This window comes from Mesocricetus auratus, unplaced genomic scaffold, assembly GCF_017639785.1.
Source record: "Mesocricetus auratus isolate SY011 unplaced genomic scaffold, BCM_Maur_2.0 Super-Scaffold_4256, whole genome shotgun sequence".
Taxonomy (NCBI): Eukaryota; Metazoa; Chordata; class Mammalia; order Rodentia; family Cricetidae; genus Mesocricetus; species Mesocricetus auratus.
In genome coordinates, this window is record NW_024429182.1 from 48,163,197 (window position 1) to 48,188,985 (window position 25,789).

Below are 25,789 nucleotides of genomic sequence, written 5' to 3' on the forward strand. Positions count from 1 at the left end.
CACCACTACTAAGAGAATTCAGTTAATTGCAATTGTAGGTCAAAGAGCTTTATTTCCTTCTAGGTGTTAACAGGAAGTTTGTATAGGCCATTGACTAAAGTTACATTCAATTCCCAGCAGTTGCCCACAGATCCTTACCACCCACATAAACCACTATGGCATGATAGTCAGGGTCCTCAAAACGGGAAAAGATAGAATGAGAATATGGTATGTAGGATGTGCATCTGCCTCTAATAAAACTATGGAATCAAATAGGCACAATCACACACATTCTAGCACTTCTTACTTAGTCAAACAAGTCACAGAGGCCTTGCCCATTCACAATGCAAATGGGCTGAACACTAGGAGGCAAAAGGCAAGAGAGCCATCCTAGAGTCTCCCACAGCTAAGCAAAAAGATTAGATTGTATTTAAGATGGTGTTTACTTCTGCATGCAGGCCATGTGAAAGATCCTTCACCTGAGTGGTCTTAGTGTTGGGGTATCCCGAATTGAGGAGGGGTCCCCAAGCCAGATTCGTCACCCCAAGAATCAAGAGTCCACGCGCCAATTTATGCAACACGCAAGAGGCTTTAATTAGGCATCTGCAGATGGGCCTCTCGGTCAACTTTTAGACCGATTGGCCCCGAGGTTCAGTTACAATCAGCTTTTAAAGACAAAAACCACAAGCTTTTGGGAGGGGTCCCTATCTCGTGACGGGGGAAGGGGGTACGAAATTCCTGTCCCGGGGAAGTAGGTGTCTTCCTGACCTACATGTTGTAAATTCCTCAAACCTTGGCATGAGTTAATTATATCTCCCTAAGTAAATAGTGTTATCTCCTTGTTTCCCACTAGTCTTGTCTGCCCATCTCTGACGCCCTGGTCAGTTCTTCACAGATGGCAGCCCATAATTGGCTTTTTGTGGATTTACAGCCCTTCTGCAATTACGGTCTCTAAACCATACATTCCATTCTGTGGTATGGCCGGTTCCTGGGATGGGGTCCTTTGTTCACTTCCCAAGTTCTCTAGTGGGGTGCCCTCCCTGTTTAAGCTTATATTTTATTTCTATAAATTCGGGGTCTTACATTAGAACTTTCTTAAAGAGAATATGAAGCATATGTTAGAAAGAATAAGGCTGGAGATTTTTTCCAACTCATACCCAGGGGTAGGACAGAATCCATATTACCAGATCCATATTACCAGTTAAATCTCAACAATATGGTCACTTACAAAAGACTCACACAGTAACAACACCAGCTGATATACCAACATGGGGAATTTTCACAACGCCCCACCCCTAGATAAAGAGATATGGGCAATTGATGGTTTTTGAAAGAAGGAGTATCTGTCTTCCCCAAAGATGAATCCCCTAATAGGCTATCCAGTCTCAAGTGATCAGCCCAAAACACATATACATATGAGTAACACTAAATGGACTTAGCAGATTGTATTTACATATATACATCCTTGCATTGTGAAATACATATGTAAAATACACTGTTCAAATATATATGTATTTGTGTATATATATGTATACAATATTAATGATTAAAGAAGAACTAGGAATTTGAGAGGGTGTGGAGGGGGCAAAGGAAAAGTTGGAGGGGTGAAAACAATGTAAATATAGTACCATGTATGAAATTCTCAAAAAATTATTAAAAGAAAAACAAACAAGAATCCTTTAGCAGAGAGCCTCAGTGATGGCACCACACATGCTTTTGACAGCCTGGAGAATGCTGACATCCAGACAGAAAGCCAACTAGAGAAGAAGATATTCATTGTCCCTTCCCTCTTCTCATACCTGTCCTTGACTCTGTAAGAAACTCAGAAAACGAGGATGGAGAAGCAGAGAAGATAAAAAGCATCCATCCTCCCCTAGTCCCCATGCCAGGGATCCACTTTGAAGAAAACCCTATTTAAAGAAGGACTTTTAGCAATAGCTGGTTTTGATTCTTACATAAGACTGAACACTGGTGCTCTGGTTGAAAAGAACTTACTTTAGATTTTAACAGGAGTGGGGAATTACCTACTAAGGGCATCCAGAAAGTATAGTTAAAGAGAGAACAAGGTTGTCTCTTCATATATTTTGAGTCCACATTACTCCAACATAAATCACAAAGGATTTTAGGAAATTTAAATGGGAAAAATGCTAATTCATAGCAGGTTAACTGGACTTTTTAATGTATATTTTATTTATACATTTTAATCTTTGATATGAATATGGAATCTTGTCAGAACTTTTAAAATAAGACAGGGTAATATTTAATTGGACAGTACACATAATAGTTTTTTCTGTCTCCAAATGGTCAATGATGATATTCATAGGCTAGTTTCTAAACAAATATAAATTTTAAAAATGGCAAAGGCCATGATTTGCTCAAGAACACTATTGTTTACGTACCATCTAGGTTGTCTTATAGCAGAACTAGCTTGTCAAGCTTCAGATGGCAAAATGCTAGGCTGTTGCATTTGCAATTGTCCAGCTGGGTGCTCTTTACTCTGGAGACTCCGGGGGCACGTGCCACTGAGAGATCATCCTGCTGCCAGCAGTTCTCTTCTCACTGTTGGATCCTCTAAGATAGCGCCATCTAGTCCTTAAGATGCAAGGCCTAGCAAAAAGCCTCCCACAAAGTCACTGGGTATCACAATGTTCTGCTTGATAAATTCTGCTGCTTCTTCAATTATTATTGTTGATTCCTGGTGCTGCTTTATTTGCTCATTTCGTAATCTGTCTTTTTGCTTTGTTTACATCTCTTTCAACTCTCTCTCAGTGTCGCACCTGCTGTGCGGCCTGCATCCGAGAATGTATCGAGGTGGTCGGGATAGATGACACAGAGACCGGTCTGTTGCTTTAAGAAAAACTTTATGCTTCCCAAGTCAGCTTTAGGAGGAGATTCCAAGTCTGCTTAGGAGAGAGAAGTCTCTCAGGAGAAGTCTCTCCAAGAAAAAAGAGCTTCCCTTTTTAAGGACTTCTGTCATCCATCTACATACAATTCTTTCCAGACTTCTCACCCTCCTGGCTGGTGGTTTAATCTCCAGCCCCAGAATGGGGAGAAACAGCAGGGAGCAGGAAGAGGCATCTAGCCGTAAGGGGTGTCACAGTCATGGTGTTTCAGTGAGATAGCCCTTATCTGAGCCCTATCAAGAGCTTTATAGCACTGAATTGTTTTCAGTAAACATTACACAGCTGCCTGCTCCCAGGCCGAAGGGGAAGTGGGTTTCTGCTCAAGGTCTGGTGTCCCCACATCTCAGTCGATCTGCACATAGCCACAGTGACTTGCAACCTGCAGGAGAAGAAAGCCACCACCTACTGCAGTTGCTGCAAGTTTTCCAACTTTCTGGAATAAATATCCTGCACACCAGCCAGTCACACCACAATCTGGGTAGCTACTGAGCACTTTTCTACCATAGGTCCCAAACTGAGGCCAAATACTAATTCCACCAGTGGTGTCTTCTTGCATACTCAGTTAAACCCAACACTTGTAAGACTCATCATCGCTTTCATAGTCTTGGGGAAGGGGGTTCCGGGATGCCATGATACCACTGGCACCCCTCATTTCAACTAGTTCATTTGTGCTATCCAGAGGAGTAGCTTTTAGTCTGCAGTTGACATGTAGCCTGAAGCTTCTTTCTTTTTACTATGTATTAATAGTTATTTGAGAATTTCGTTTTTATTTATTTTTATCACATTCACCTTCCTCCAACTCTTCCCAGATCCACCCCCACTTTCCTTCCCACCTAACTCTGTGTCCATTTATTTTTTCTCAACAAATCCAATTTGTTCTGCTCAAATATTCTCCAATGTATGACTTTAAGTGTTACAGTTCTGAAGGAAAAGATTTCCTGTTAGTCAGAAGCCAAGGAATTCCTGCAGTGTGGAAGGGAAGTGCATCCTGGCAGAGGTGGTATAGCTCTGTTCTGGTGGAGGATGGTTTCCCCAGCAAAGTGTTACAGTCCTTGCTCCGGGAAAGCTTTCCCTAATGCAAGTGTAGTAACTCTACTCCAGCAGGGGAGGGTTTCCCCAGTGAGGTTGTTACAGCTCTGTTTAGCTCCCTGGGAGTGTAATGACTCTGCTGTAGCAAGACAAAGTTTCCCCAGACAAAGTGGCACAGTTTTGCTCTATATCAACTCTGCTCCACTCCGCTCTGGAAAGAGCTGTTATAACTTTTCTCCACTAAGGAAGTTTCCCAGTGGAAATAGTGCAGCTCTGCTCTTCCCTGGGGAGAACCATTACAGCACTGAACTACCCTGGTAAAAGTTGTTACATCTCTGCTGTGCTCTGGCAAAAGAAAGTCTTTACAACAAACTTCATTCAAGACATTTATTGGGAGAAAGGAATCCAGGAGAGTGGCTGCTTCTGCCAGGGTGGAAAGAGGGCAGCCCCAAATGGCACAGGTACAGGGCTTATGCAGGTTTCTTAGGAGCAGGGCTTCCCAATGTGGGGATTTTCAGGGTGGGGATTGGTAGGATCTCAATTCCTGATCTTGGGACAAGCTCAGAGACTGGTTGAAGTTCATGCTTGGGAATTGGTTGGTTTTTGTGTTCTGAGATTGGTTGGTTTTCATGCTCAGGGATTGGTTGGATTTCAATCCCTGAGTTGGTTAGGGCAGGGTGTGTTTCATTGGCTCTGGTATCAGGGACAGGGCATTCTTTCACCGGACCTTTTCACCCTGCAATGGCTTTCTTTTGGAGCATCAGTGACTTACCAGGGACACTTTTAGAGTAAACTGAGACATGATAAAATTTTGAGAATTTTGTTAGAGTCATGATTTGAGAAGCTCCATATGAGGAATGGCCAGTGGTTCCATTGAAGGAACATCTGGGGGCTTGCTGGGTTTTCATGGGGCAGTTACTAACTCAAGCAGACTTGGTTATACTTATACTTATACACCTTATCTTATTTGTATTATTAGAAAATCCCTATTATAGGGCTGTCTCCAACTCTTTTATTAGCTACCTCACTTTGTCCAGCCTTAGTACATGGGGAGGTGCTTAGTCTTACTGCAACTTGATATGCCATATTTTATTGATAATCATACCTGCTCTTTCCTAGATAGAGACAGAAGAAGATGGGATTGGGGGATGGGAATTTTGGGGTAATGGAGAAGGGAGGACTGTGAGGGGTGAATCAAGGGGAGGCTGCAGCCAGGATATAAAATCGATGAAGAATAAAAAGAAAATCTCTATTGTGTAAGTGTAGGCTTGTTAGATACTTAAGGTACATTGGGCCCATTACCACTCCACCTGATTCTCAGAAGATAAAAGTCAATATCAGTAGTGGTGTCTCAAACTGCAGGGCTCAGTCCCATATACTCTAGATTTTTTCCTATATATACAAAGTACAATTATAATATACTGTGAATAACATGAATTCTCATTCTCTCTGTCTGTCTGCCTCACTGATGGCACAATTTCATCACATTTCAGAGAATGGAAACTTAAAGCAGACAGATATTTGTTTTTACAATTACCTATGAACATTTTAAACCACAGTGAACTATGAGTAATGAAACCACAGAAATCAAGACTACAGACTAAGAATGGATGCTACCATATGGAATTAAGACAAAAACAAAGCAAAAAATAATGTATGCTTATTTTTACAACAAAATCATGCCTAGGGGCCACATAAAGCTTGACCATTGGTGACTTTATCTGCTCAGAACTTCTTAGGACCATGATAATTTATGTTCACAACAGTTTTAGCTTCAAGTACACTAGTAGTGTATGAGCATTCATCATGACATTGGTATCTCCTTCTTTCTCATCATCTCTACAGTATTCCTCTTTTGTTTACTTCTGCCATTTTATAGGTGGTCCTCTTTTAGACTAATACGATAGTTATGGCTATTTGTTTTTATTTTTAACCTATTTTTGGAACTTCTTTTTATGAAAAATATTTTATTGAAAATAAAACTTTGCTTTCCTACAGCATATTCTGATCACTGTTTCCTCCACAGCTTTTCTCACAGATCTTCCCTAACTCCCTACCCATCCAATTCCACATCTTCTTTCTCTCTTTAGAAAACAAACAGGTCAATACAAAAACAGAATAAAACAACGGAAACAGAAAACCAGAAGAAATAAAGAGAAAACCACAGAAAGCATGTATGCATACAGAGACATACATACCCACATACACATGCAGAGACATACATACCCAATACACATGCAGAGACATACATACCCCATACACATGCAGAGACATACATACCCACATACACATGCAGAAACATACATACCCAATACACATGCAGAGACATACATACCCCATACACATGCAGAGACATACATACCCCATACACATGCAGAAACATACATACCCCATACACATGCAGAGACATACATACCCCATAGACATGCAGAGACATACATACTCAATACACATGCAGAGACATACATACCCACATACACATGCAGAAACATACATACTCTATACACATGCAGAGACATACATACCCCATAGACATGCAGAGACATACATACCCAATACACATGCAGAGACATACATACCCCATACACATGCAGAGACATACATACCCCATACACATGCAGAGACATACATACCCCATAGACATGCAGAGACATACATACCCAATACACATGCAGAGACATACATACCCCATACACATGCAGAGACATACATACCCCATACACATGCAGAGACATACATACTCTATACACATGCAGAGACATACATACCCCATAGACATGCAGAGACATACATACCCCATACACATGCAGAGACATACATACCCCATAGACATGCAGAGACATACATACCCCATACACATGCAGAGACATACATACCCCATACACATGCAGAGACATACATACCCCATACACATGCAGAGACATACATACCCCATACACATGCAGAGACATACATACTCTATACACATGCAGAGACATACATACCCAATACACATGCAGAGACATACATACCCAATACACATGCAGAGACATACATACCCAATACACATGCAGAGACATACATACCCCATACACATGCAGAAACATACATACCCCATAGACATGCAGAGACATACATACCCCATAGACATGCAGAGACATACATACCCCATACACATGCAGAGACATACATACCCCATAGACATGCAGAGACATACATACCCCATACACATGCAGAGACATACATACCCACATACACATGCAGAGACATACATACCCAATACACATGCAGAGACATACATACCCACACACACATGCAGAGACATACATACCCATACACATGCAGAGACATACATACCCAATACACATGCAGAGACATACATACCCCATACACATGCAGAGACATACATACCCCATACACATGCAGAGACATACATACTCTATACACATGCAGAGACATACATACCCAATACACATGCAGAGACATACATACCCACACACACATGCAGAGACATACATACCCCATACACATGCAGAGACATACATACCCAATACACATGCAGAGACATACATACCCCATACACATGCAGAAACATACATACCCCATACACATGCAGAGACATACATACCCCATAGACATGCAGAGACATACATACCCCATAGACATGCAGAGACATACATACTCAATACACATGCAGAGACATACATACCCACATACACATGCAGAAACATACATACTCTATACACATGCAGAGACATACATACCCCATAGACATGCAGAGACATACATACTCTATACACATGCAGAGACATACATACCCCATAGACATGCAGAGACATACATACCCCATACACATGCAGAGACATACATACCCCATACACATGCAGAGACATACATACCCCATACACATGCAGAGACATACATACCCCATACACATGCAGAGACATACATACCCCATAGACATGCAGAGACATACATACCCAATACACATGCAGAAACATACATACTCTATACACATGCAGAGACATACATACCCCATAGACATGCAGAGACATACATACCCAATACACATGCAGAGACATACATACCCAATACACATGCAGAGACATACATACCCCATACACATGCAGAGACATACATACTCTATACACATGCAGAGACATACATACCCCATAGACATGCAGAGACATACATACCCCATACACATGCAGAGACATACATACCCCATAGACATGCAGAGACATACATACCCCATACACATGCAGAGACATACATACTCTATACACATGCAGAGACATACATACCCCATAGACATGCAGAGACATACATACCCCATACACATGCAGAGACATACATACCCCATAGACATGCAGAGACATACATACCCCATAGACATGCAGAGACATACATACCCCATACACATGCAGAGACATACATACCCCATACACATGCAGAGACATACATACCCCATACACATGCAGAGACATACATACTCTATACACATGCAGAGACATACATACCCAATACACATGCAGAGACATACATACCCAATACACATGCAGAGACATACATACCCAATACACATGCAGAGACATACATACCCCATACACATGCAGAAACATACATACCCCATACACATGCAGAGACATACATACTCAATACACATGCAGAGACATACATACCCACACACACATGCAGAGACATACATACCCCATACACATGCAGAGACATACATACCCCATACACATGCAGAGACATACATACCCACATACACATGCAGAGACATACATACCCACACACACATGCAGAGACATACATACCCACACACACATGCAGAGACATACATACCCATACACATGCAGAGACATACATACCCAATACACATGCAGAGACATACATACCCCATACACATGCAGAGACATACATACCCCATACACATGCAGAGACATACATACTCTATACACATGCAGAGACATACATACCCAATACACATGCAGAGACATACATACCCACACACACATGCAGAGACATACATACCCATACACATGCAGAGACATACATACCCAATACACATGCAGAGACATACATACCCACACACACATGCAGAGACATACATACCCATACACATGCAGAGACATACATACCCAATACACATGCAGAGACATACATACCCACACACACATGCAGAGACATACATACCCCATACACATGCAGAGACATACATACCCCATAGACATGCAGAGACATACATACTCTATACACATGCAGAGACATACATACCCACATACACATGCAGAGACATACATACCCAATACACATGCAGAGACATACATACCCTATACCCATGCAGAGACATACATACCCACATACACATGCAGAGACATACATACCCACATACACATGCAGAGACATACATACCCACATGCATATACAGAGACATACATACCCACATACACAAAACACGTAAAAACACAAAAATCAGAAACAAAATGGATAAGCAAAAGACTAGAAAGGTTAAAAAGGTGCCTAAATAAAGCATTATGAGATAAAAACATCTCCAAAAATACCATTTGTTTTGTTTCAGCTGTTCACTGCTGCGTATGGGGCCTTCCCTAAGTGTGGTTTGTATACTCGGTAAGACTTCACTGGAAGAAACTAATATCTCTTTTGTTAGCAGCTTTTGAGGTTTCATTCTTAAGAGTAGTTTCCAACTAGCTGGCCATTACCATCATTTCCAAAGGCTCCATGGAGCATTTTGCCTGCAAAAATGCTTGTTCAAAGTCAGAAGATGGAGAAGAATCCCCAGTAGGAACAGCAGGGATTTTCCACTGGCCCTTTCAGCTTACAGAGAACCTGAAAGAGGACTGTTGGTAAACTCTCCCAAGGAGGACCTGAGATGTTCCAAATCTTGAAGTCAACTTGGGGAGGGAACTTGAAAACCCTTGTATCATTGAAACATTCCTTGTCCCATGAGTCACTTACCCTTCTGGAAAACTGGACTCTTTAAAAAGATCTAAGGATTTTGTAATCAACTCACTGGAGATCCTTGATCTATTTGGAGTTGACTTTTGTGCAGGATACTAGATCTATGGAACTGTTTTCATTCTTCTACCTGAAGCCACCAGTATGACCAACATTTGTTGAAGATGCTATATTTTTTCTATTATGTATTTTTTTGTTTTGCTTTGTCAAAAATGAGGTGTCCATACTTGTGTGGAGTTATGTCTGGGTCTTCAATTCTATTGTATTTATTGAGATGTCTCTTTTCATGTCAATGCAGTGCTGTTTTTATTACTATTGCTCTATAATACAAATTGAAATATGGGATGGTGATGCCTCCAACAGTTTTGTTTTTTTAATTGAGGATTGTATTAACTATACTGAGTTGTTTTGTATTTCTATATGAAGCTGAAAAATGGTGCTGGAATTTTGATAGAGATTGCATTGAATCTGTAGGTTTTTTGTTTGTTTTTTTTTTTCGAGACAGGGTTTCTCTGTATTGTTTTGGAGGCTGTCCTGGAACTCGCTCTGTAGACCAGACTGGCCTCGAACTTACAGAGGTCCGCCTGCCTCTGCCTCTTGAATGCTGGGATTAAAGAAGTGTGCCACCAACGCCCGGCTTTGAATCTGTAGATTACCTTAAGTAGGATGGCCATTTTCACAGTATTAATCCTACTGATCCATGAGTATGGAAGTTCTTTTCATCTTCTGGTATCTTTTTCAATTTATTTCTTCAATGTCTAGAAAGATTACACAAAAAAATTGAAATTCACTCAAATCTAAATGTATCATTGTTATTAGCAATAATTCTCTTTTATAAACTCTTTACTTCATTTCTCATTAATTCTGCAACAGCCAAATTACTAATATCCATTCCTCATTTAGCAGATAAGAAGACAGACTTAATGTAACCAATGTGCTTGTTTCACTCCACATAGAAGTGCAGGGCACTATTTCCAATGGGCCCACAACTCTTTCTTTCATGAAATGCTTTTATTTTGTGTTATTTTCCCAAACCTCAAAATTCAGAAAGGGGAAGCAGAGCAGATTTTCATTTGCTAGCTGCTTGTAATTACTGCAAATTCACATCCTGAGTAGTCATGAATACCTTCCGGGGAAAACACACAGACTGCCTGAGTGTCGAAAGCAGGCAGTGAAACTTCTGGAGGGAGCAGATGGTGGGAGGTTAAGCCTGAGAGCTCCCAGGACCTGAGTGAACAGGCACAGGAGCACACAGGACAGAGCTGTGAGGACAGGTAGGTGCTTTAATGGGTTAGAACCCCCGGGGGAGATTTGCTTCACATGGGCAGGCAGGAAACAGGATTCTCATCTGTCTTTTCTGTTGACCACCTGGTGCTTGGTTTGTACTCTAACCCCTGGGGGAGATTGTGCTCTGGATTGACTGTCAGGGAACTAGATTCATATCCAACTTTTCTGTTGACCACCTGCATGAACTGGTGAGTCAGATGCCCACCTGGGTCTCTGTTTACTTGTCCAAAAGCAAACAACCCTTGGATTTCACCTGAGATTTGAAGTGATGCCCTTCTAAAGCTCTCCACTCAGTCTTACCAAATGTGCTCTTGATGAAGACTGGGGTGTGAGCAAATGTTGAATTTGGGAACTATAATTATAACCTAATATTATACCACAGAAAAGGATTCTGCAAAGCTGTTTGCCTGAATGGTAGCAGTTTTTGAACCTGTTTTGAAAGCTGTGGGCCACTCCCACTTCACCTTGTTATAATGAATGCTAATGGACAAAGCATCCTCTCCATTGTTGGATTTGGAGGCAATGGTGTCAGTTGGCAGACATATAAAACTTAAAAAAAAGAGCTTCATTATGAGTAGTAGTTCCTAAAATAACTACACATTTCCAAAAAAAGTACAATAGGTGAAATTCTAAAAAAAAAAAACCCTCTATATGTTGTCATAAGGATATGTTAATAGATAAAATTAGCATAAATTCTACAATGTTTTAAAGTGCATAGATGTTTCCTACAACATTGTTCATAGCAGTAAAAAAGAGTAACAGAAAAACTAAAATGATCATGAACATGTCAGATTTAATGAATCCAGAAATATACATTCGTTTGGATTTTTAAATTAGAGTTAAACTCTGTTTACATAATTGTGGCATTCCAACCACAGGAAGTGTGCAGTTCAGTGGCATCAAGTTCATTCATATTGTGACACCCTCACACTTTCCAGCTCCAGAACTTGCTCATCTTTGCCAAGTGGAACCATGTCCTCTACGTGGCATGTCAGAATCTAGCATTTGACTTTTATACTTAAGACCTTCAGATTAATTAGTCAAACATGTCCACTGACAAATCAGTGAAAAAAAAGTTCTAAATGGATGGAATGACTTTTTGTATAATGTTCTAATTTGGGTAAAGTCATGCATAAGAGGAGGGAAAAGCTATAAGAGGAAAAAATTAACTATGAAACTGATGATTTCATACTAAATGTTGAGGAGCCCAGAACATTTAGATTCATGCAAACTTTATTTCTTTTTAGTTGAAATTATTGCTTTATGGTATTTAAAAAAACAAATTGGTTAATTTTAAAATAACAACAGAAAGTTGTTGACAAACTAGAGAGAATCAGCCAGGCTTCCAGTTCCTAACATAGGGCTTAGAGTTCTTGGATATGAGTCCTGGCAAACCCAAGGGAAAAAATCAGAACCAGATAGACTGGGTAGTAAGATTGGTTAAAGGAATTGTGTTGATGCATTTAACAACAAAAATCAAGTCAAAAATCCAGGTTTCCCAATATGGGAGAACTTCTGGAAAGAGACACCTTTAACACACTTCCCCAACATCACAGCCAGTTGTAGGGGCAGACTTTTCACTCGCGAGTGACAGCCAGTGCTCCAGATGCAACCAGCATTCCACTTCCATTGCAGTGCCACCCCACCCCCCACTAGTAACAAGGTTCTGGGGTTCAGTTTGCTACTGTTGACTCAGTGCAGCATTGTTTTCTCCTGGAGTGGAACTGTTAATATCGGGAGAAGAGGCAAGGAGAAAGGAATTAATGTTGCATAGAAGAAAATATTGCAAGATCCTGAGCCCAGTAGACACAGCCCAGGTACATGCAAGTTAGGCAAACAATAATTATATTTGCTACAGTGTATTAAACACATGTGATGCATCAGGAAAGTGGGTTTTGTGACTTTCAGTTAATGAAATGAACTTATTATTTCCAAGTTGCTAATATATGAAATATACTTAACATCTAGGGTATAAGACCCTTAGAACGATTAAGACTTTAGGTTCTCTAGTGCCTGGAGTTCAGCCTGAGCTTTTTTTTTAAAAAAATGTAGTGCACATTCTGGATTAGACATGTTCTTTTTATAGACTCACCCAATAATCTAATGGAGAGGAAATGAATAGTGGAGGATTAGAGGGCATAAATGCAGCTACAGTGTGAGGTTCTGGGAGATGTGATAGAGCATTTACTATAGAGGATCAGGACAAGAGGAAGAGAAAGGAGGCTAAAACAAAGGCTTTGTGGGACAGGCAGTGAGGTGGATACACGCAGGGCTACAGAGCAAATTCTGTTTGAATTACTAGCCTCCAAACTGTGGGGTTCCTTGAAATGTTTGCAATTTTCCCCAATAGCCCATTTATTTTTTATCATGGATGAAGTACAGCAAGCAAACTAGCTCTCCTATGCTACTCCTGAAACTCAGATCCAGTTGTGTTTGTAGAACACAAGCCAGCCTATGGTCGTCACACCCTGAATGTACCCAATTCTCATCTAAAGAAAAGTCATCCTTCTTCACTCCCTGCAGACTCTGGTGCCTGTGAGTGTCTGTCAGTCAAGCCCTAGGAACTAATGAGTTCAGTGCCTCTTCTAGTATCATCAGTATCAGACTTGGCATCAAGAGGATTTAGGGGCCTGCCTTCCAATGGACATCGTTACTCACAAAAGAGAGAAAGCTGGACACGACCACCAAAAAGGAGATGACCAGCTGGTTGGTGTGCCTAAGGAAACCACAGTTCTTGGGGTAAGACCATCTCATTAGAAGAACACACAGAGATATTAAGATCATATCCATGCTATGGAGCTATAGTGTGTAGTTGAATGTTTTTCTCTGTTGTGTTGGTCTGCCTGGACTGATTTCTCTTCTGCTCATGGGTCCCTGCGCTTGCTTATGAAATAATCATTCAGAGGCTAATATTAAATATACTTTTTTGGCTGATGGATCAGGTTTATTACTGGCTATCTCTCTCTTCTAAATTAACCCATTTTTAATAATCTGTGTATCACCACATGGCCATGGCATACTGGTAATGCTGTGGCATCTTACTGATTTGGTGGCTACATGGCATCTCCCAATTTTCCCTTCTTCCTTTCTATAACTCTGTTTAGATTTCCTGCCTAGCTACATTCTGTCTGACCATTGGTCGAATCAGCTTTATTCATCAAAGAATAAAAGCAACACACATTCGCAGCATACAGAAGGACATCCCACATCAATAGTGGGTGTGGGCACATCCTTGACTTGTTTCTGGCTGATTCTACAATCTAACAAGAATGTGAAATGTAGCTGTTTGTAAACCACATTCTCCTAGAGCTTTCATTTAACTAAATAATTAAAACCACTTGTGTTTTTTTCAGCAGAACACTGCATAACTAAGAAATTAGTCTCTTCTCATTTGTCTTTAATGCAGATTTATGACTTAGCCATATGATTTTATTTGGTCTGGTTAAATTCAGTCTTCTTACTTGAGGTTTGTTTTCCAAACATTTTCAGATGATACCATCTGGATTTCTTTCATCCTCACATTTCTCTGTGTCCACATGGGCTTCTATGAGACATCCCAGTATCAATATCCCGATCCCTCATAAGCAGGAACCTATTCATCGTAAGGATCTGAATATTTCCTGTTAAGATCCATCTTCAGACACCTTATCAAATGTGTCTTCTGGGATTCAGGCTCTATTAACTCCATCATACCCTTTAAAAAAATAAGTTTAATTGAAATGGAATTAAAACCTCTATTCAAGGGAGGCAGATGCAGGCAGATCTCTGTGAGTTTGAGGCCGGGCTGGAGCGACAGCCTCCAAAACAATACAGAGAAACCCTGTCTCGTAAAACCAAAAAAAAAAAAAAAAAAAAAGAAAAAGAAAACAACAACAACAAACAACAACAACAAAAAACATCTATTCAAGTGGTTGGGCAGGGTAGACTCCCAAAACAATATAGGTAATAGATGTAGCCCCTTGGTTGCTTCTCAGGTTCTGGGGAAGGTCCTTACTGTTGAAGACATGCAGACTTAGGATTCAGGACTCAGGTGATTCAAGATGGGTCTGAAAGCTTCTTTCCTTTGGGTTAGTTCCAATAGTTGCAGAAAATACTGTGCCAAGGAAAGGAAACAAGCAGCCCTACCCAGCTGCAATACTTATGACCCATAACTGTCTAGCATAGGAAGATGTGAATAGAGGCGAAATAAGCGGCACTCACATATCGGTGGCACCCAACAGCTGTCTAATTGGACCTCAGGTGGACTGAGCATGCCTGGTATGGGAACCTAGCCAGCCACCTAAGGCTAGTAATGTTATGGATCTTTAAAAAAATCTACTATAGCCCATTAGCTATACTAGCATAATCCCTTACTGTTGCAATTTAAAAAGCGGTGTAAGGCAGAAAGATGACACTCGGCAGAGCATGTAGAGGCTTTTCTTTTTAGGGGAAATGGAATGGGAAAAGGAAAGAGAGGAGGATGGAGGAAGACCAGCCTCTGGGACAGGAGCAGCAGAAGAGAGGCAGGGGGTGGAGACAGAGATACAGGCAGGAAAGCAGAGAGAGAGAGAGAAAGAGAAAGAGAGAGAAAGAGAGAGAGGGGGGGGTACCAAGGGAGGCAAGGAGGGAGGGAGGGAGGGAGGGAGGGAGGGAGAGAGAGAGAGAGGGAGGGCTCCCTTTTAAAAGGGAACATTGTGAATGTGCACAGGTGCTGCTCTTAGTGGCTGCAGCTGAGGATGTATCTTGTCAGAATCCCAAGGCAGGCCAGTAAAAATGCCTGAATACTAACATTTACTACATCTTAAATCTTAATCATTAGATTCTTTATCCCTCTTTTTTTTCAAATGACTCTTCTTTGTTGAGTCAGCAGCACATTATTTCCAGAGGACACTTCATCAGCAATTCTCACCACAGGTCATTGAAAGGAAGTTAGCACTGTCTTTGCTTTTCAGGACTGTGAGATCAATCTTTTAGCTGTCTTCTCAGCCCTGGAAATTCCCACTTTAGAAACTCATGATGACTGTTTCACTAACTGCATACCAAGACTTTGGCCCTTATATCACTACCACTGCTTCCAACAGACAGGCGATAGCTAGCTAACTAGATAGATAGATAGATAGATAGATAGATAGATAGATAGATAAATAGATAGATAGATGATACATTGAAAGATAGACAGATATATAGGATTATATGTACATATATTCATATTTGCCTGATGATTGTGCTCCTGATTCCTTCCCACCCTCTCAGTGGTTTTCATTCTCTCCCAAAGATTTTATCTGTTTTTTAAATGCAGGCGTGAGCACACATGTGTGTGTATGTATATGTGTGCATGTGTGTGTGTGTGCAATACAGTGCACAGCTTCAAATTCTGTACACAAAAGAGAGCATGGAGTTTGTATTTTCCCTCTCACTGTTTTCTCTTATCTTCCACCTCTCGGACCACTTACTCTCCCCTAGTAGTGCCTCTTCTATTCTCATGTTATGCATATATGCATGTGTGTGTGTGTGTGTGTGTGTGTGTGTTTTCTTGTCTTATTTTATTTGGCATGATGATCCTTCATTCCAGTCATTTCACAATAAATGACATTATTTTATTCTTCTTCATGGTAAAGCAAAATTACATTGTGCGTAAAGACCACATTTTGCTTTTCCTTCTATCTGCTAATGGACATCTAAATGGTCTCATGCCTTGACTACTGTGTAGCAATGAGTTTGGATGTGCAGGCCTCTCTGTGGTATGCTGACCTTGAGTCCCTTGGGGATATACCCAGGAGTCATCATCTGGATCATATGGCTCTAATTTAGTTGTAGTTGTTTGAGGAACCACCATGTTGATTTGCACAGTGGCCACACTGGTTTCCATTCCTAACAGTAGCATTTAACAGTTCCTCTTTCTCCACATCATCATCAGATGAGTGCTCATTTGTTTTCTTGATGATAGCCAGTCTGACTGGGATGAGAAGGAATCTGGAATCAACTTTTATCTACATTCCCCTAATTACTCATTAGGATGCTGTGGGTTTTTAAAAATATCTATAGTCTGTCCTTGTGCAACTTAACTCCCTCGTGTTCTTCATCTTTACTACAGATGTGGCAATATTGCTGACAAAGCTGACACCTTAAACATGTAAACTAGTCTGACACCTGGTGCATGACAATCATAATGATTCTTAAATTCAAGTGACAAATAAAAAAGGATGAGTGACAAGACTGGGAATAAGATGCTCAATGCCGCTCAGCTAAAGCTGAGGCATGCATCTACACTCCGGGGGAAGGTCCTTCTCCTTATTCACCTAGCTAATGCTCTAGTCTAGACAACTTTTCCCAGTGACTCTTCCAAAAAGGAAATGTTTTGTGAAGTAGATTTTTCAGAATTACAGCATTCACATCATCACTTCCTGAGTTTAAAGAGCCTTTCAAAAAAAAGAGGTAAATTTTTTATTTTTCTCTTAGAACAGGCTTATTTTTCTTTGAGGGATTTTCCCACCTTTTAACACAGGACATCATAACTATTTTACAATCCTTATAAGTCAGTGTGTATTCAAATAATCATTTGCATCTACTTAAAGCATGTTCTAGAAGTCCCTGTCTTGTCTATTACAGACCATCCAGATACTATGTGCCCTGACAATTGCAAGCTTGGAGGGTATTCTAGTATCAGCTTCCTACTCTTCCTACTTCAACCCAGCAGCCTTCACCACTTTGATGACTGTGTACCCATTTGTTGGATCCCTGTGTGTAAGTAAAGTTCTATCTACAAAAGTAACCATAGTCCCTGCCTGGACACACCTACACAGTGTGCAAAAAGGTCTACTCTTGTTCCTAAAGCACAATTTGTCCTGGAGTTCACTGTCTGACCAGTGGTGGCAGCCTCCACAATTCAGTAGTGAAGCTCCTACTAGTTCATTTTTGGTTCTCAGTATCTGTGACAACCCAATACTCATGCCACAGGCATAATCAATGTTTCAGCTTCCCAGACCACCATCCCTCTACTTGCTGGGCCCCAAGTACCACTGTGATCAAATACTGCCTGCCTTCTTGGCGGTTATATTCAAAGTAATACCCATTCAACCTACACTAATAGCTTCAACTCCATATTTTTCTGTCTCTTTTCACATGAGAAGCTCCTTCCTAGGTGCTTCTGTTGGTTTCCTTGTCTCAATATTGTCTCAAGTCTCAAGACTTTGATCTTCCTCAACCTCCCCTTTCAATATTAGTAGCATCTCCCAGGAATTTGTCACATCCTGTCTGCAATTACTGCTTTATAATGACATAAACCCAACATCCCTGAGCAGGTGTCTATTCTTTAAAGTCAGCATAACCATCCCAAGTATATAGATATGAAGCCTCCCTAGAAATATGGACATGCCATTCCTGTAGTGCTGTCTCCCTAGAAACTTCACATTGCTTTTTGTGAGTGACTTGAAAGCAGCTTGGGGCAACTCTTTCTTTTCTCTCTCTCTTTCCTGAACAGTTTGCCATTGCTGGATCTCTCTCAATAATCTCTGGAAAGATCTCAATCAAACCTTTTGTAAGTATGAACACCAATCTCCAGTTGTTTGTAATAGCTGGAACCTCATAGTTAATTCTTCTAGTTCCATCCCTCCATTGCACCGTTTAGGGAAATGAAACTCAGAACAGGTTAGGGAGCATATGTTCTTAGGCTGACCTCCTGACACATTTGGGACATCACTTCTGAAGTAAATGTGTTCATTTTCCAGGTATGATGGGAGAAAAACTGAAACCCAGAGTAGAAAGGCACTTACCTGGTCTCTCTCTCTCTCTCTCCCTCTCTCTCTCTCTCTCTCTCTCTCTCTCTGTGTCTCTCTCTCTGTCTCTTCTCTTTCTGTCTCCCTGTCTCAGTCTCTTTCTCTGTCTCTGTCTGTCTCTGTCTCTGTCTCTGTCCCTGTCTCTGTCTCTGTCTCTGTCTCTGTCTCTCTCTCTCTCTCTCTCTCTCTCTCTCTCTCTCTCTCTCTCTCTCACACACACACACACACACACACACAGATTAGTAACAGCTGAGATGAGAGTCTACATTTCCTGATTCCAAGACCAGGATCATGACCCCATCCAACGCAGGGAACTCTTCAACCACTGCACAACTCCTGGGTTTATACTACAGTTTCAGTCATCTGGGGCATGAGTCAGCTCCTACACCACCTTAGTGTTCTCAGCCATAGCTAGCCAAACCCTATGGCTTCTGAAGTCAGAGAGTATGTGGCAGGAGGTAGGGAGGCCTGCTACCTACAGAGGCAACAGTGTTACTGTTTATCCTACTGTGTTTTCAAAGCTACTACCCACTCATTGTGTTATTGAAGGGTGGGCATAGCTAGAGTCACAGGGACTAAGCCCACACACCCATACCTCTAGCATTTTTTTGAAAGGAAGAAAGAAGATGCTTGTTGGATGAAAGCGCACTGTCTTCCCTTAGGCATGATCTCCCTGCAGGGACTCTGTTAAAGGGTCTCAGCATTATGAAGGTTGAGAACCACTGTTCCAGGTTATCAAAACTCTTCAGTTAACTTTCACTAGTCTCTAAAGCTGCTTCTTTACATTAGGTAAACTATAGTCTGGGTTCTCCAGAAGATGCCAAAGACCATAGTGTAAGAGATCTTCAAAGAACAGCTCTAAGAGCATTGGGGGAAGTCAGTGGAGATATTGGCAGCAGGCTGAGGCGCCCCACCTTGGTGTTCAGTGTCATGGAGAGTCAGGAAGCCATACTGTGGGGAGCTGTTCACATTCTCCCATTCAAGACACATTTTCTGACTGTCTCATGTGACAAACTGCAGAGCGCTGAGCAATACGAAGGCAAATTATCATGGTCTTCCTGATAAGAGGCCACAGACTATATTATAAACTACTCTGGGGAAATAAAGTACCATTGCAGTATACTAGGCAAAGGGAATGGAGCATCCTGTACCCAGACTGAGATGAGAACCCCATACAGAGCCTCTCTTCCAGGCACTGAGCAGCTTGGCCTCCAATGCAGCAAGCTTGGCTGTTGCTACAATTGGCTTCCTCCTCCTCACCCATAGCCTCATAGACATGAGGACTGCCTCTCTACACTGTAATTCAGAAAAGGAATTTCTGTCCTTATTGCCTTATTCGGGATCCCACCATTGGATGAATGAAGACAAGAAATGTCTCCTTGCTTATGTCAGTGCCGTGGTAAGTAATTCCTGACTAAATATCTTGTCAAGTAAAACCCCAGTTTCTGCTTTGTGGGCAATTTCTGCTTTTTCAGCAATCTTTGGTTTTGTTGGTCTGACTGTCTGGGGCAGACAGAAAAAAAACAAACACATGTGGCAGAAAGTTAGCAAATTGTGTGTTGGGGGATGCAGGAAACACAGCAGAAAGAGAGGAAGAGTGCAAGGAGATGGAGAAAAAACAATGGAGACTATTAAGTCACAATAGGTAATGCTATTCTTTGTTATTTGTGTTGATCTTGAACTTGGGAAGCTCTTTAGGGTTGTTGCCTGGAGTTGGAATGATTCACCCATTAGAGATGTTTGCCTTTTGGTCACATGTACTCTGAGACTTGGAGTAATCACAAGTGCTTAATTCCCTCAAGTACATATCTGCTCAGGGCTGGCAAAGAGGGGTAGAGGGTAGGAGGCAGCCAATTAGTAGATACGACTCCTGTGAAAACATCAGTGTTCCTGCACAGAATTTCATTGGCACCTTTCACCCAAATTTAACAGCCACCACCTACTGATAGTAACGAGTCTGGCTTAGTCCATTTTAAATGTAGGATTATAGTGTCTAAACCATAACAATGTTCCTTGTTCCTTCATGACTTCTCCTAATGGAAGCAATGAATGACCAAGCCACTATCTTTCATTCTCTGGTGTCCATCTGACTTAGGAGTCTTGGAGAATGTGTGAACGTTTTTTTGGACTCACATCCCTCTATGAGTCTGACCATTAAGTAGATCAAAAGTGCTGAGGAAGTGAAGAACAGAGGCTTATCTTGATAGAAGTGAGCCTGAGAAAGTCCAGGAGATCACACTGCAAGACAGACAGAGTAAAGCAATGTGAAAGAATCTTTCTCCCTCTGGGATACTGAGGGATTGTTTTAATTAGTATTCATTTAAGTAATTCAAATTGTCTGATACTCTCATACAAGCAGAGCCAAAAAGAACTTCCTCAATATTAGGAAAGTTGCAACATGGCAGAGTAAGCCAACCTCAAAGGGATGCTAATATTTAATAAATGCAGCATTAACCTGAACAAAGAAGTAATTGTGTGTGTGTGTGTGTGTGTGTGTGTGTGTACTTAAGACTGAAAAAAATAAAGAAGGAGCTGGAAGAAGGAAGAAATAAGAATGACATATGCAGAAGCTAATAAGGGTCATCAGAGCAGAAAACTGGGCGAGTCTGCACAGAAACAGGTGTTAGGGAAGAGAATCCAAAACTGTTAACACCCAGGGTAAGGGTTCAGGGTTGTTAGGCTCCTCTGCACACACCAAGAGCTCTGCAAATGTATTAGAAATAGAGATTGAAAAGTCATTTGACTTGAGACAGTCTGACAGGAAATGGTACTCAGCACCCCCAGAAGGCTCACACATCCCTGCCCTCAATTCACTCAACCCAGTGCAGATGGCATATCTAAACACACAGTTCCAGCGATGCTAGGATGGCTTCTGATAAAGGGGTTTTAAAACTGCTTCTGTATCCCTGATACTCCTAAGGTCCTTACAAAGTCAGACTTAAAGCAGCTGTCTAGGGACACATCAACAAATCCCATTTATAAGATTCTCACATATTGAAGACACACACCAATACCTTCACCATCGCATATGCACTTAAACTATATAATGATAAACATATGAGAAACATGAGGAAAACACTCAATTCTGTTTAATGCTGCGAGAAAGCAGGCTGAGCAACCCGGTAAGTAAATGTTCCTCCATGACCTCTGCTTCAGTTCCTGCCTCCAGGCTCTTCCCTGAGTTCCTACTTTGACTTCCCTTAGTCACAGTCTCTTACCTGGAAGTGTAAACTGAAATTAACCCAAGGTGCTTTTGGTCATGGATTTTTACAACAGTAATAGAAACCCTGATTAGGACAAAACCAAAACCCAAGAACAGGACAGTATGATAAAAAAAAAAGTCAGGGGGACTTGATAAAGAGGAACCGTGACTAGCAACGAAAAAAAAATCTTAGAAATTAAGAACTGAAAACAGTAAAACGTAGATTTAATCCATCTGAGGAAATATCTCATTAAACCATATCAAATTTGAAAAAACGTGAATGACACAGATGCTAAAAGTTACAAGGAAAAGTTGAACATGAACATGAGTTCTAATAGAAAAGTTTGGAGGAAAGGGAGACTATGAAAAAATAATTATCTGAGAATTTTTCAAATTCGAAGATACGAAATTGTACACTGAAGGAACCCAGGGAAGACCCTATAGGTAAGTGAATCTGAATCCACACCTAAAAACCGGATGAATGAAAATCACCAAGGACTAAGAATAGAGCAAGTCTGCTGATTGTAACTGTAGCCCACAAACACAGGTTCTCATAGTTTGATAATTCAAAAGGATACATGCTGGGCCTATAGGACACAATCTGAGATCAGGAGTATGTCATACCGTTCTTGCAGAGGACCTGAGTTCTGTAATTGCCTTTAACTCCAGATCCAGGGGCTCTAATGCCATCCTCCATACTCCCCAGGTACCTACCTCATATTCACAGGCCCACATACACAGAGACAAATTAAAAACTAGTCTTAGCTATATGTGCCTGTATATATTATATTGTCATATTTTAGGGCGTTTTAGGAAGATATCAGACTTTAGGCAAAAAAAAAAACACACTTTCTGAAAAGTTCTAGGATATGTATCTTCCTGCATTCTTGGAAAAGCTATTTCACACAGAAAACTTTATGAACAAAACAGAAAAAATAAATAAAATGGTTCAGTGTTACATACAGTAGAATCAGTATGAATTAAAGATGGTCTTAGTGTTCTGCTTTTTTTGAAGAGATAGGATGACCTTAGCTATTCTTATAATGGAAAGCATTTAATTGGGACTAGCTTACAATTTTAGAGGTTTAAATCCATTGTTACCACAGAAGGGAACATGTCAGTACTCAGGCAGACACAGTGCTGGAAATTTCTAAGAGGTCTACATCAGGATCCAGAGACAGCAGGAAAAGAGGGAAGCCTTGGACCCAGCTTAGGTTTTTGAAACCTGAAAGCCCATACCCAGTGACATACTGCCTCCAACAAGGTCACATCTCTAAATCCTTTCAAATCCTGCCATTCCCTGTGAATAAGTATACAAATCTATGTGCCTATGGAGCCCATTCTCATCTAAATTTCCACAAAGTGGTGTTATGGATAGACAGCAAGAAATACTAAACTTGATACTTTTAATTTGGACCCAGGTTTGTAGGGAGAGATTTTAGGCACCTGCACCACTGTCCATGCCCGCTTGGGGGTGGTCACAGGTACATAGTAGGGCTAGATATAAGAGCTTGGGGAAAGGAAGCCTGCAGTCTTGGGGAGCCATCATGGTTGGAGATCAGAGTATGCTGATCCTGGTTCTTGACTTCTCATGTGTCTTCTCCGTCTCAAATATAGTACGACCCACTCACCCTTCATTTCCAGTATCTTTGGCAAGGCTCATTTCTCATCTACATATGTTAATCTTCTATTCCTTTAAACTATTATATACTCATTTACATGTGAATTGAGAGACAATGGTTTTGAAAGTAGTTTGCTAAGGAATTCACCTTTTTGTTTTCATTTATGTATATATGTCTGTATCTGTGTGAGAATACACCAGAAGGAAGTGTTGGTTCCCATGGATCTATCGGTTGTTGTAAACTGTAGGACACAGATGCTGGGAAATAAACTCTGGTCCTCTGTAAGAGCAGCAAATGCTTGTAACCACTCTCCCATCTCCCCAGCCCTGAAAATAGTTTGTAATAATAACTGCCTCTGAGAAAAAGTAAAAGCAAACAAGACTTAAAAAAAAAAAGAAAATCGGACAAATGAAATGGTGAAAACAAGCAGAGACAGATGGCCAGTCACTCTTACTTCTTATCTCTGTGTGATAAGAAACCTGAAAGAGAAAGCAGAGAGAAGATCCAGCCATTGTCTCTGCTCCTCTGGTCTCCATGGTTGAGGGCTTCAATGCCCGCCCCACCCTGCCCCCATCTCCTCTCAGTAGGGTCTCACCCAGGCCTGTGCTGCTTTTCAGAGTGGGCTGGTGGTGATGCTCATCTTCACTGTGCTGGAGCTTTTGCTAGCTGCATACAGTTCTGTCGTTTGGTGGAAGCAAGTTTACTCCAACAAGCCTCAGGTAAGGTCTCTGATTATTTCGGTGACACCTGTCATCTCCCCACTCTGAGCTGCAATGATACAGGCCCAAAGGACCAACTAGAAAGTGACTTTAATAATGAAAATAAGAGTTCATTGAATAGTCATCTGGGATCAGATAATGCCTACAGGGCAGCAGCACTGAAAGAGAATCCCTCCCCCCAAGAAACTAGCTGACTCTAGACATTAGCTCGTGAAAGTTCATGAATGAACCAAAACTTAAATAAAGGTACACAGGGAAGAATCAGAGTTTACATTGCGTTGTACTTATCATGCACACTGACATCTGCCTTCACGGCCAAGTGCTTGGTAATGTGATTTTACCAAGACTTCATTGGTTTTCTTTTTTTTTAATGATTTTCTGCTCTTCCCCTTGCTTCTTCTTAGTTTTTATGTTATGTTTTCAAACTTTTCATTTCTCCTAAATGCTACAAAATGAAAATATTGTAATTTGAGAAAATTATGATTCAACTTCAAGGCTACAAGAAAACAACACAATGAGGAAACTGAGGGTGAAATTTGCTTGAACTTCTATTGCTGCAACTGTATACTATGATAGAGTTGCAAAAGTACTACTATAAAATATTATTATAATACATATCATTGTATTTGAGGGAAACATAGGAAATATTTTAAACCCTGCTCCCCAAATCAAAGTGTTAAAATCTATTAATAAGTGTTATCCTTCTAGAGTGCATTTTTCATGCCTGAGTCACAAGATCATTCCCAAGTTGTCAAAAGCAGTTCGCTGAGGCCATGGATATGAAATACAGAAGAAGAAGGAAGAAATCCAGTGCTCCTGGCAGAGCACAGCTAGACATTCCTGAAATCTCAGCCTTGGTAGATCTGAATAAACTTTTGAAGAAAAACTTTCCTGTGGTGCTTTCAATATGAGTCACTTCATTTCCAAAGAAAATCATTTCCTCCAAGTCCAAGTCAGCAAGATTCTATGATCCACCATTCCACAATGACCACAGACTTTATACACTTCTCCAAACAGAGTGAACAGACAGTGTTTCATCTGTCTGAAGTTAGATGAGAAAGTGTGCAGTCCTTCTAATGCTGGGGGCTGATGAGGTCATGCATCTGGGTAGGCTCTTTCTCTGTGATATTTACACATTTCTGTTGCTTAAATATTAGACATCATACATTACTAGAACATTTACAATCCCTTTGAAAAATGTGACAGCCTGTGCATGGACCTGGGTTTTATCCCCAGCAATGAAAAGTAATAATAAATCATAGCCAGGCATGATGGTTCATGCCTGTAATCCCAGAATTTGAGAGGCTGAAGCAGAAGTATTGCCCTGAGTTCA

General features: G+C 40.9%; 1 protein-coding gene and 1 pseudogene across 2 annotated transcripts; one reads left to right on the plus strand and one right to left on the minus strand.

Annotated features, from left to right (window-relative positions):
- Positions 1-2,572: 2,572 nt before the first annotated feature.
- Positions 2,573-3,513, minus strand: LOC101835977 (annotated as a pseudogene).
- Positions 3,514-10,999: 7,486 nt separating this feature from the next.
- Positions 11,000-25,342, plus strand: Ms4a7 (membrane spanning 4-domains A7). 2 transcript variants are annotated; one of them, XM_021225751.2, is made up of 7 exons: positions 11,000-11,146; positions 13,749-13,898; positions 17,748-17,882; positions 18,619-18,675; positions 20,106-20,312; positions 24,355-24,456; positions 25,165-25,342. In XM_021225751.2, the coding sequence occupies exons 2-7, from the start codon at positions 13,800-13,802 to the stop codon at positions 25,237-25,239; spliced, it is 675 nt and encodes a 224-aa protein (XP_021081410.1). In that variant the 5' UTR covers positions 11,000-11,146; positions 13,749-13,799; the 3' UTR covers positions 25,240-25,342. The 2 variants fall into 2 exon arrangements, with proteins under 2 accessions (XP_021081410.1, XP_021081404.1); XM_021225745.2 differs by having other exon boundaries at positions 11,013-11,146; positions 13,683-13,898.
- The last annotated feature ends 447 nt before the right edge of the window (positions 25,343-25,789 follow it).